General features: G+C 41.8%; 1 protein-coding gene and 1 pseudogene across 1 annotated transcript; one reads left to right on the top strand and one right to left on the bottom strand.

Annotated features, from left to right (window-relative positions):
- Positions 1-253: 253 nt before the first annotated feature.
- LOC115153111 (cystatin-F-like) lies at positions 254-2,350 on the top strand (annotated as a pseudogene).
- A 615-nt stretch (positions 2,351-2,965) lies between these two features.
- On the bottom strand, positions 2,966-11,559 carry LOC115153112 (adipocyte plasma membrane-associated protein). The gene is made up of 9 exons (XM_029698176.1): positions 11,271-11,559; positions 10,388-10,504; positions 8,406-8,521; positions 7,896-7,988; positions 7,350-7,469; positions 6,936-7,110; positions 5,764-5,898; positions 4,627-4,819; positions 2,966-4,249 (listed from the first exon to the last, which is right to left on the bottom strand). The coding sequence occupies exons 1-9, from the start codon at positions 11,360-11,362 to the stop codon at positions 4,040-4,042; spliced, it is 1,251 nt and encodes a 416-aa protein (XP_029554036.1). The 5' UTR covers positions 11,363-11,559; the 3' UTR covers positions 2,966-4,039.
- Between the last annotated feature and the right edge of the window lie 887 nt (positions 11,560-12,446).

Consider the following 12,446-nt stretch of genomic DNA (forward strand, 5'->3'; position numbering starts at 1 on the left):
ATCTGATGCGATTGGTCAAAAGACCAATTAGTGGGGGGAAAAAAATCAGAATTGGGCTGCCTGTCTAAACATAAAAATGATGCTATTACACAAGACTGTTCAACGGGAGCTTTAAACCAATTTAAGGCCAATTAAAAATTGGTTGTGGTTCTTTTATTTTATGTACTGATTAAATATAGGTTAAGCACCACCTTTCCATGTAACACAATTCATGAAAATAATGTTCTGTTGCAAAAAGATTAGAGAATGTCAATCAAAAGATATTGAAATGATCAAACTAGTTTGTTCAGTTTTCTCTATTGGCTACACCTGCTAGTTAATTGATTGTCTTGTGGAAGTAGGCCCATGGTAGGTTTTTCTAGTCTGCAACATGTGGTGGAAGTGTTGCCTTACAGGAAGTAAAATAAACAGAACAGTGTTGAGAAATCTCCAACAGGCATGGGGCTGAGTTACATGCTTCTGATCTTCTCTGGCCTGTGCTCAATTGGTAAGATCTTATTTTAATAGGATGAAATTGTCTGTGTTTAGTAGAAGTTGCATGTCATGTTTGTGAAGCCAGTTTATCTAGGTTTTCTTAGGATTGAGGATTTTGTCAATTTATGTCCACAATTTAACAATTCTGATTACTTTACCATAACCACACAATGTCTGTAATTACAAAAATGTTGAATAATGAATTGTCTTTTGATCAGTAGCAGTGCATGACTGTTAATGATTATTATTGTGAAATAATGCAGCTGTATCCTGTTAGCTTGATTTCTGTTAGCGTTAGGCCCTTATGGCCTGGATTCACTTTCTTTGTGGGGAGTCAGATTTCTCTGCTCATGTTGGTTGACTTTATCGGTATGAGAAATATTGTCACTTGACTTTGGCTACAGTTCTGACTGTCAGTTATAGCACAGTCTTGTGTAAGCTGACCTAATTCTGTGTTTTATAGGAAGTGTAAGACCTGTAGAACCTAAAACCTAACGTAGCAAACATTTTAGTGAATTTGTTGAATAAGCTTTTTTGTTTCCAGTCAGTTGCCAAAGGTTAGTGCCTGGCGCTCCATATAAGATCAACACAAATGACAAGGGGGTCCTAAAAGCACTGCTTCATGGGACCTATTCATTTAACAATCAGACCAATGATGCTTTTCTCTTCAAGCCATCTGCAATTGAAAAAGCCGATAGACAGGTATGGAGGACTGACATCTTATACTGAAGTAGTCGTATATGGAATGTGTTCAATATGGTGTTGAAAGCTATGTTGAATTGAAGTTCATGCCTCACTGGTATAGTCCAACTATATTGTGAACCATACCATTTGTCATTGTTTCCCAACATCACATTTATGTTGTAGCCTTGGACAAACACCCCTCATTCAACTCATTGAGGGATAGTTGAATCAGGTGTGCTTGTCCAGGGCTACAATACAAATGTGTGCTGTTGGGGGAAACACTCGCATATTGTATGGCTCACAATATAGTTCAGGGCTTCCCAACCCTCTTCCTGGAGATCTACCATCCTGTGGGTTTTCAGTCCAACCCTAATTTAACACACCTGATTCTACTAATTAGCTGCTGAATCAGACCTTAACTAGCTGAATCAGATATGCTAAATTAGGGTTGACTGAACCTACAGGACAGTAGATCTCCGGGAAGAGGGTTGGGCAGCCCTGATATAGTTGGACTACACCAGTGAGGCGCAAACTTCAGTTCAATGTAGCTTTCTGTTACAGATTGTAAAGGGACTCAAATACATTTTGGAAGTAGACCTCTCACGGACCGTGTGCCGCAAAAACGGACACAGAGACCCAGACCTGGCCAACTGCAAGTTCCAACCAGATGGTTTGTTGCAGCAGGTATTGTATGTTTTTAGTTTAGAAATAAGTAGTGAATTGAAATATGATACATTATGTTGTGTGTGTGTGTGTGTATAGCAACTGGGTGAAGATCAGCACTAATTTTGGCTGGCAAGTGGATCATAGCTGAAAGTAATGACATTGTTGGAGTGATTCATTATAATAGTGCATTTTTGTCTTTCAGACCTTCCACTGTGACTGAGGTTTGGACTATACCTTGGCTCCACTTCATGAAGACTACCTATTTTTCATGCAGCCCTTCTGACCAACCTTCAACTTCTCCATGAAACCCAATCCATCCAATGTTCTGAGGAAGTTCCTAAGCCATTTCCCTCCAAACATGATCACATAACTGAGCATTTTCATTTCTCTAAATAAAATTGAGCCTTAATGTATGGTTTAACAATGGCAATTACTATGTCTTGAGTACCAATATGTATTTTAGGCTAACTTACACAGCTACAACAACCTAACCTTGTAATCCTCAAATAAAATGGTGGACTACTTTATCCCTTGCAAATTATACAATGATCAATTATAAATAATCATGTTTTGGCCTGAGTTAGTCTGCACAGACTGAAATTCTGATCAATAACACCTTAAATCCCAAACGGAATCAAATCTGTACACAAACAACCTTTTCAACAAGGATACCTATCTAAACTTCTAGAGATTCCATCTGAAGGCTTGCTCCATGGGGCCTTTTTACAGACAGGGATATCATTCTTCAGCACCCTGTGACCTATATCCTTTAAAAGCCTGGTCCGGTGTTTGATACAGCCTCCATCATTCAAAGGCTCTTATGAAACCAGTGCAGCAGCGTCTGATCTTGAGGAGCGAGTAGAGCCAGCAGCAGTGGAGGGGCCCCTCCCGTAGAGGGCAGCCCTGGGAGCAGGCTCAGTAACCTTTTGAAGCAGCGCTCCGTGTACCCTCTTAATGAGGCCCTTGATCTGAGCTCCACTGGCTCTGAGGCAGGGGAGGGTTTCTGTGTGCTCATGTCTACTGTACATTTGAGGTGTACACTGAAAGACTTCTCCTGTCCAACTGGTTTCTCTCAAGACGTGCAGTGGGTCAGTAGCAGGCTAATATTTTATGGTAGTATATAAACACACTAGAAATGTCATGTTTTTCATTATTAGGCAAACTGTTTTAATTCAAAGGAAGCTCAGCTGAAGGCCGGCAGCATTCAACATTGAGCAAAAAATTGACATTCCGTTAAGCAGTTGTGCAATATACAAAATCAGGGGAAATGATTGCTACTTATTTCATTTTTCACCACATTTAGTATGATCAACTAGGTCTAGGATATCTAAATATACACAACAGAAGAAATCAGTTTAAAGTGGCACTCCTAAAATAATACAGATTCAGTGTTCTTTACGTCTATTTCTACTGATAAAATTAAGTCGGAAGTACAAGAATAACATTTTCAGTTATATTTAGGGATGAGATGAGAGCTCAGTGCTGAATGGTTCACACAAGAAAAGTAACAAATTTGGCACCTCATTTCAACAACACAAAACAGACCTGGAAAAACAATGTACTTTACAACATGGGGATTTTTGCAAAAACAATGTGGCCCAAGGAATGCTTGGTTAAGAACAAAAAAAAAGCATTTGAGCTCCAAATGAAACACACGATCATACCTGTCGACAGAAGTTAAAGGGTTAATAGTTCATTCTGGGCTGATAAGATTAGAAAGGACGGATATGCATCCCAGTCAAATGTGCCTCAGTAGTGCAGCTACTTAATGAAGACTAGCCCATGTTTTCCTGAAGCTGGCAAAAAGCAATGCAAATGCAGCACATCAAGCATTAAGCCATTCTGATCAATTCCAATGTATCTGTTGTTATTGGAAAACACTACTTTGGGAAAGACTAGGTAGGGAGGTGTTAGGTAGGCAGAGAGCAGTCTCACAGTGTGGAACATATTGCTGTCTGATGAAAACCTATTCTCCATTTGTTTTAAACATGTATTGAAAGCAGTAACTCCCCACAATGTACTCTGAACATTTCATGACTCAGGACCAAGAACATATATTCAAAACAGCTTCTGAAGTTTCATAATAGTATGTTAATGGGAAAATATGGCAGTTTTTCCATTTCCTGAAAAGTTCCTGTTTTGGAGATGAGTGGTTTTCATCAGAAAGCAACACTATGGGTTTTGTACGAGACAGCGGTTGTGCTCAGCTCCCAGCTCAAACCTTGCTGAGATCCAGCTTGCAGAGGTAAGGGGAGCGGAAGGAGCCTAGGTAGAGGTGGCCGTAATGCTCGTGTGCCTCGCTGACGTAGGCTGCCACCATGCCGTGGGGGTCATGGAAGCTACGCATGCACGCCCCGCTCTCATGGAGCTCTATCACCAGACTGTAGCGAGGCACAAACTTCATCAGCACGTCCTGACTGAAGAGCTGCAGGGAGAGGGATGATGAGAGACGGGGGGAAAAGATTGGGGGGGGGGGGGGTGAGTCTTATCACCAAAAACAGACTGAAGTAGAGATCACACAAAGAGACAGTCTAACAAAATGGTCTCATGGTCACAATGAATGAGGTATACTGTATGTATTCCTTCAATATTTAGGCAGATTTCCAGCTTGCAAGATCCCAAACCCTTGTATGCAAAAACACCCAAGAAACAGACCAACAGGAATGAATACCAGACTTACAGTCACAGTAAATAGGACACGTCAAATCTCCCTTTAGTCTTTTGGTGGATTAAAATGAAAGATATTATTTTACAACATATCATATAATACCATATGCTATCCCATCATGTCATATCATCTACCTTAAATATTAGCTTCTTTATCCAGGGCTTCTGGGCCAGAAAGTCCAGCATGGAGAATCCAGGGTTGGGCCGCACCGCTGACATGGCCACCCAGTACCCTCCAGAGGAACTGCGACGGATGTTGTCAGGGAAACCAGGAAGGTTGTCAACAAACGTGTCCATTCCTCCCTTATTTAGACCTGACACATGGACTCTGCACGGACACAGTCAGAAACAAAGTCGTGGGAATTCAGGAGATGAGGGAAAGAAAGTCCATTCTGTCATGCAGATTAAGGTTAAAATGGCTTGCCTCATGCTTATGGTATGTGTGACAGGTAACAGAGGTATTATGGGAAACAATACAAAACATTTGACAAAACTCCTGAAGGAGCAGTCTTCACAATACTTTGAAGTCTGTGTTATAGAAAAACAAGCCAACTTCAGATCTCTTAGCAGCAGCAGGGGATTTGACTCAGCAAACTGTCTGCATTGATAAAGCCAAAAGAAAATGCATTACTTATGACTATTATAAACCAGTTATGGGAGGGAGACAATCTACTTGCTGGGAAACCTAAAATACCATTTAAAGAAATTAAAATAAATTGTGCCCCGTTTTTCAAGGAATCACTTACTGATTTCCATTCTGCACAGTCAGGAAATAAAAAAACTTCCCCTAACTGTCTGCATTACCATACGGGCTGAAATGAACAAACAATGAACACCTCCCTCCCACTCATTCCCCCTCACCTCCAAAATTAGTGAAAGGACAAGCCAATTTTGTCTTTCTGCTCAGGCAGCTTAGTGAAGGGGCTCTGTTACCGAGGCAACAGTGAGCTTGCATCATTTATACATGTGAGTCTTGGGAGAACTGACTGTCCTCCCGGCAGGTTTAAAAAAGTTTGATATTACAAAGGCAACATATATTCATGAAATCTTGATAAGGCAGAGAGAAAATAATGAAAACCAGATAAGAATTTAAAAAAACCTGTTGGCGCACTTGGAGCACGTTCAAAAAGCCGGCAACACAACAACCTAGCATCTGATGAAACATGAGATAACTAAAGAACGTTTCAATCCCCTTTGGGCAGCATTTGGTCACTCAGTGCAGTAGTTAAACAAGGTTGGTTGTGTTCCTCAGGAGGATCAAGTCTACAGTACCTGCGTATCCGAGCCATAGTGGTCTCAGCCACCAGCACAGACTCCTCATCAGGGAAAAGCTGGATCCCGTTGGCAAAACGAAGGTTCTCCATCAGCACTGTCACCTCCTTGGTCTCGGTGTCGTACTCCAACACGCTGGAAAACAGACGAAGGGTTACATATGGACAGCTTCGCTCAGACTTCAGGTTGGTTTAATAAAGTGTTCAATTTCTTAAAAATGTAAGGTACCCGCATTATGTATCAACGCAAATGCTTTTAAGTAAGGGATATAGCTTTCATTCTAGAAAATGCATGATTAAAATATGACAAGGCCCTATACCAGGGGTCTCCAAGAGGTCGATCGCGAGCTACTAGAAGCTCGCAGCCCACCTATGAGAAGCTAGCCAAACAATTCTGAATCACAATATCTGCCAATTCATTTACAGAAATACTTTCCCCAAAACCTTCTGAATTAAATGTTAACTGTAAAGTAAGCTTACCTGGCAGAAGTATATCATGAGTAAGTATATCATTTGTATTTGTTATTTGTAAACTTTGCCATGAAATGAGCAGCAGCAGCACAGAACCATCGCCAGACAGGCACATTCCTCTCTCGCTAGATGACAAATTAAAAAAGGGCCAAATGCGCAATTAAAGGGGAATTACACTCCAAAATCCTTCCAGACATAAAATAAATTGCATCCTGATGTGATTTAAGCATTGACATGGACTCAGAAGATTCAATTTCATTGTTTCTCTACAAAATTATCATTTTGAGATTGAAAAACTAAAATATCTAAAACCAAGAAAAATAAAACTTAGAGTACATCATTTGCGAAAATATAAAACAGAATTTGGGAGATAAAAAATTACAGATTTTAGTGGGCTTTATAGGGATTTTTTGTTGTTAATTAGCCATTATTTTACCAGGTATATTGTCAGAAAACAGTGCACTACATTCTCTTGTACACTAAGGGCCTGGAAAGAGTTGCAGGGGAGAGAAGAGAAAAATTCAAAGCTAGAAAAAAATGAGTAGCTCACAACATGTTTACATTTTTTTAAAGTAGCTCTCATGCTACAAAAGTTGGAGACCCCTGCCCTATAAATATCAATAGAAACTCTTGACAAATTAGACAAGACCTTGCTATTAGAATGTGCTCAAGGATCTCCATATGTTCTGTGGTAACAGTTACCGTCCATCTGCTGTGGCCTCCATGATGAGATGAAGGTAGTCTCTGCGCTGCCACCTGCTGCTAGAGTCGGTGAAGTACACTTTCCTCCCATCCTGCGTTACATCCAGGTCATTGACGAAGGAGAGCCTCCGGCCCCCAACCATCTGCCCAGCCGACACCAGGTTGGTCACCTCACCTTTGTAATGAGTCAAAGAAACACTAAAATGACTTGCATAATCCAGTACTTTTATTTTGAGGATAGTATATTGAACAAAATGGATTATACTGAGTAAAAGGTGAAATTGTTGGAAAATCTAAAACAAATGTTTAATACCTTGCAAAAAACAAACAGGTCTTTGTCACATTATTGATATTAAAATCGATCCTATAAGGAATAGAGAACTGTGATGCCATTGCTGTGTGTGTGCTGCTTACCTGTGACAGGGTTGACCTTGAACAGCCCCAGGTAGGCATCAGCTACAAACAGGGTGCCGTTAGGACCCACTCTGATACCCAGGGGTCGTCCACAGCTAGGCTCCTGTTCACGGGATCCATCTATAACAAAGCACATAACACAGTGGACATGTGGTATGTAAAGTCATTTATTGGGAGCAATTATTTCAATCATTTTGAACAGGCTAATCTGATTAATACGAGCAAATACTTGGGTTAGAGCTTGAGTCTATTCTTGACATGTCTTTACAGTTTTCAGCCAACATGCTAGGCCTGTTGCGCATTAAGCCGTCCTTGTTGCGTAAGCATAAAAAAAAATCCATAAAGGGCATGAGTGAAATGCACCTGCTAAGAGTTGCTTATGAATGAGATTTTGAAACTCCAGTCTTGAGCAATGAGAACTATTGGATCATTTGTCTAAATCATGTCATGTTGAGGGTAGAGACAACATCGTGTAATGAAAGCTTATGAAATCAGATGGACACAATGTGTGAGCAACAAGTTAGTCAAAGCCCCATACTCACTTACCACAGGGTGGCTTGCCAAGTCTGGCTATAACAGTGATGCTCTTGCCCTCAATCTTCACTATCTTCCCATCAGCCGTGCCAGTGTAAATCAAATCTATAGAGAGAGAGAGAGAGAGAGAGAGAGAGAGAGATAAACAATCAAAATGTGTATGTTGAAACTGGTCAAACGTAAAGGCAATATGTTGGACATCAGCATAGAACAACCGTTGCATAGGTAAACTAGTAAAGCACAAGTCAAATCAAATGTGTCAATGTGTCATGCCAAATACCTGTCCGTCACTAAGACCACGGAGTATGTGGAGATTTGGAAACTTAAGCATCTGCTATTATTGGTCAACACAACCATCCAGACAGTATTACCCCAGCATTGCCCCTTCAGCTTTGAACTATCAGACTGCTGTTACTGTGGAATCACCCCAAATTACACAAGCCCACACAAACTGGGTGAAAGATATGAAAGACATTGTCATGTGGCGAGACTCCTGCTGGAATACTCTAGTCCCATACTGACCTCCAAAGTTAGCAATAGACTCTGGGCCAACAAGCTGGTCCTCAAACAGCCGCTGTGCCTCCCTCAGCTTAAAGTTAGGCTCGTAACAGCCAGACATAAGGGGCGGCTCACTGAGGCTGAAAAGACAAGAGGAAAGAAATGAGGAAAGAAAATTAAAAAGCGCCTCAGGGAAAATTGAAACCGCTTTGAAACTTTGAGTCGAGTGCCTCATCAATCTTTCTTCAATCAATAATTAAGCAATTACTGAAAAAGTAATGTTTGGCTAAGCATTTTGTCTTTGCATCAGAACATCTAGGCCTACATGATCAATTCTATTGATAGGGATGACTGAAACCATTCTACATACTGACTATATACTACATAATATGTATGTTATACAAGTAGTATAGGCCTAGTCATTCAGTGGAGTGATATCTGTGAGAAAGACTAGTACATAATAGTTTCCACAAACCAATTTCCTGAAAGTTGAAAAGTAAGCAGAAATGTTGACTATGCAGACTGATTCTAAAGTATCTTGCTGTAAAGCTGATTAAACAGTCTTAAGCAGGAAGTACCAGTGACTCGCTCAATACGGAAGTGGTCAGATGACGCGGATGCTACGCTACAGGACTGTTTTGCTAGCACAGACTGGAATATGTTCCGGGATTCATCCAATGGCATTGAGGAATACACCACCTCAGTCACCGGCTTCATCAATAAGTGCATCAATGACGTCGTCCCCACAGTAACTGTACGTACATATCCCAACCAGAAGCCATGGATTACAGGCAACATCCGCATCGAGCTAAAGGCTAGAGCTGCCGCTTTCAAGGAGCGGGAGACTAATCCGGACGCTTATAAGAAATCCCGCTATGTCCTCAGACGGACCATCAAACAAGCAAAGCGTCGATACAGGATTAAGATTGAATCCTACTACACCGGCTCTGACGCTCGTCGGATGTGGCAGGGCTTGAAAACTATTACGGACTACAAAGGGAATCCCAGACGCGAGCTGCCCAGTGACGCGAGCCTACCAGATGAGCTAAATGCCTTTTATGCTCGCTTTGAGGCAAGCAACACTGAAGCATGCATGAGAGCACCAGCTGTTCTAGATGACTGTGATAACGCTCTCGGTAGCTGATGTGAGCAAGACCTTTAAACAGGTCAACATTCACAAAGGCGGGGCCAGATGGATTACCAGGACGTGTACTCAAAGCGTGCGCAGACCAACTGGCAAGTGTCTTCACTGACATTTTCAACCTCTCCCTGACCGAGTCTGTAATACCGCCATGTTTCAAGCAGCCTACCATAGTCCCTGTGCCCAAGGAAGAAGGTAACCTGCCTAAATGATTACCACCCTGTAGCACTCACGTCAGTAGCCATGAAGTGCTTTGAAAGGCTGGTCATGGCTCACTTACACAGCATCCTCCCGGACACCCTAGACCCACTCCAATTTGTATACCGCCCCAACAGATCCACAGATGACGCAATCTCAATCACACTCCACACTGCCCTTTCTCACCTGGACAAAAGGAACACCTATGTGAGAATGCTGTTCATTGACTACAGCTCAGCGTTCAACACCATAGTGCCCACGAAGCTCATCACTAAGCTAAGGACCCCGGGGACTAAACACCTCCCTCTGCAACTGGATCCATAAAATTGTCAGAGACTCCAGTCACCCAAGTTATAGACTGTTTTCTCTGCTACCAGACGGCAAGCGGTACCGGAGCGCCAAGTCTAGGACCAAAAGGCTCCTCAACAGCTTCTACCCCGAAGCCATTAGACTGCTGAACAATTCATAACAATTGCCACCGGACAATTTACATTGACACCACCTAATTGCTCCTGTAAGTCGCTCTGGATAACAGCGTCTGCTAAATGACTAAAATGTAAATGTCAACATTCCTTGAAGTCAATACATTTCTGAGACATTAGAGTGAACATGATTCTAAAGACCAGGAGAAAAAAAGAGAGAAGGATTTAAATTGTTGACAGCTCACCTAAGCAGCTCGGGGTGAATAGGAGACTCAAGCAGAAAAAAGACTACAAGCAATGGAAGGATCAGGCATCCTCCCAGGGTCACCAGGATCACACGGAATACCTTTCCACTATAGGTACTGGGAAAAACAAAACATAGATACATTAAACACTTTTTTATACAGCTGAGGAAATGTTACCTCTCTCAAATTCATAGACAGGGCACTAGATGCAAGGACTGACAGTCTATGACATTCATATGATATATATTTGTAAGCTATACATTGTCGGTTTACGTTCTTGTTAAACAACGGTGTAGGCCTATAACCTTTACATTTGGGGTTATAAGTTATGATAGTTGTGTCCTCAGGCATAGGCCTAAGTTACATTCTTCAAGAAGCAATGGGTATATTGAACAGATTCCCAGATCCCAGACTGTAGCTTTAATATCAATTTGTTGTTGGGTGTTTGAAGAGATCCATGAACTCTGGTCAACAGTGGATAATACAGTACTCAAAACATACACACAGAACGCACATGTATCTATTTTCAGAGAGAAAGCATCTATGAAAAACCTGAATAGGCCTTACTATCAATAGCTTACACTAAGTGCATGCTGGTCAATGCTCTCTCCACTTATTACTGACTGTTTGGTTCATACCATGCATGCATAATGTAAAGTAATTGTATATTCAGTCCATCCACTTTTACCTTTAGTCAGTGAGTGTAAAACTGACCTAGATATGGATTGTTTACCTCTACATCTGCCATCAGCTTGGAAGCGCAAATGAGAATCATGCAGCCCGATACACAGTGGTTGATTGTGCATCGTTGCGTGATGCAATACTACAGTAGCAAGGAGAGCAGTATCTGATGTTAATATCAATACTGAGGAAGATAGCTTACCTGGTGCCCTTGTATTGGGGTTCCTGTAATTCGTCTGTGATGATCTGTGGTCTGTTCAGTCTCCTGAACCGCAGTCCCTCTGGCTCATTCATATTGAAATGAGACTTCTTCTACTATGACTCTATTATCAAAGAATGATGTTTAAAGTAAGAAGCTCGCTACATGAGTAGGTTGATAATTTGACTGGTTGTAAAGACAGACAAATACAGAATATCGTAGTAATATCTACAGTATACGACGAGCTTTCTAAGTGGACACCTTTTTCGCAATACGCATTTTGTTCTTCTACGTCAGGCGACAGCTGCTGTCTCTAGATCATTGATGTTCAACGCCACCTTCTGTTGTGGAGTGTGCATTACAGACCATTTTGAGACGTCATATTGCAGGAGATAAATAAAATAAAATAAAATGTTATTTGTCACATGCGCCGAATACAATAGCTGTAGACCTTACAGTGAATTGCTTACTTAGAAGCCCTTAACCAACAATAATTAAAGAGCAGCAGTAAATAACAATAGCGGGGCTATTTACAGGGGGTACCGGTACAGATTCAATGTGTCAATCTGCGGGGGCACTGGTGTGACGGTAATGAAGTACATGTAGGTAGAGTTATTAAAGTGGCTATGTAATAACAGAGAGTAGCAGCAGCATAGTGGGGGGGGGGGGGGGGGGGGGGGGGGGGTGCAAATAGGGTGCAAATAGTCTGGGTAGCCATTTGATTAGCTGTTCAGGAGTCTTATGGCTTGTGGGTAGAAGCGGTAGCAGAGAGAATAGTCTATGACTAGGGTGGCTGGAGTCTTTGACAATTTTTAGGGTCTTCCTATGACACCGCCTGGTATAGAGGTCCTGGATGGCAGGAAGCTTGACCCCGGTGATGTACTGGGCTGTACGCACTACCTTCTGTAGTGCCTTGCAGTCGGAGGCCGAGCAGTTGCCATACGAGGCAGTGATGCAACTCGTCAGGATGCTCTCGATGGTGCAGCTGTAAAACCTTTTGAGGATCTGAGGACCCATGGCAAATATTTTCAGATACTGGATATATTTACGAGATGCTGGTGTCTCCGCCCTAACAATGGGATTCGTCATCCATAGAGCAGAACAGCGGGCTGTCAAGCTCCCGCCTATTCCTCTCTTTGGATTGGTGGATACATTTCGTTATTTAAATACTTTTTTGAA

The sequence above is a fragment of the Salmo trutta genome, chromosome 18 (genome assembly GCF_901001165.1).
Source record: "Salmo trutta chromosome 18, fSalTru1.1, whole genome shotgun sequence".
NCBI classification, from domain to species: Eukaryota; Metazoa; Chordata; class Actinopteri; order Salmoniformes; family Salmonidae; genus Salmo; species Salmo trutta.

What these genes read in the sequence shown, in the direction of transcription:
- LOC115153112 (XM_029698176.1), bottom strand. Translation starts at nt 11,362, where the DNA reads ATGAATGAGCCAGAGGGACTGCGGTTCAGGAGACTGAACAGACCACAG. An exon ending in ATTCACCCCGAGCTGCTTAG is followed by an intron (nt 8,522 to 10,387) that starts GTGAGCTGTCAA and finishes TTGTCTTTTCAG; the next exon opens with CCTCAGTGAGCCGCCCCTTA. An exon ending in GTCTATTGCTAACTTTGGAG is followed by an intron (nt 7,989 to 8,405) that starts GTCAGTATGGGA and finishes CTCTCTCTATAG; the next exon opens with ATTTGATTTACACTGGCACG.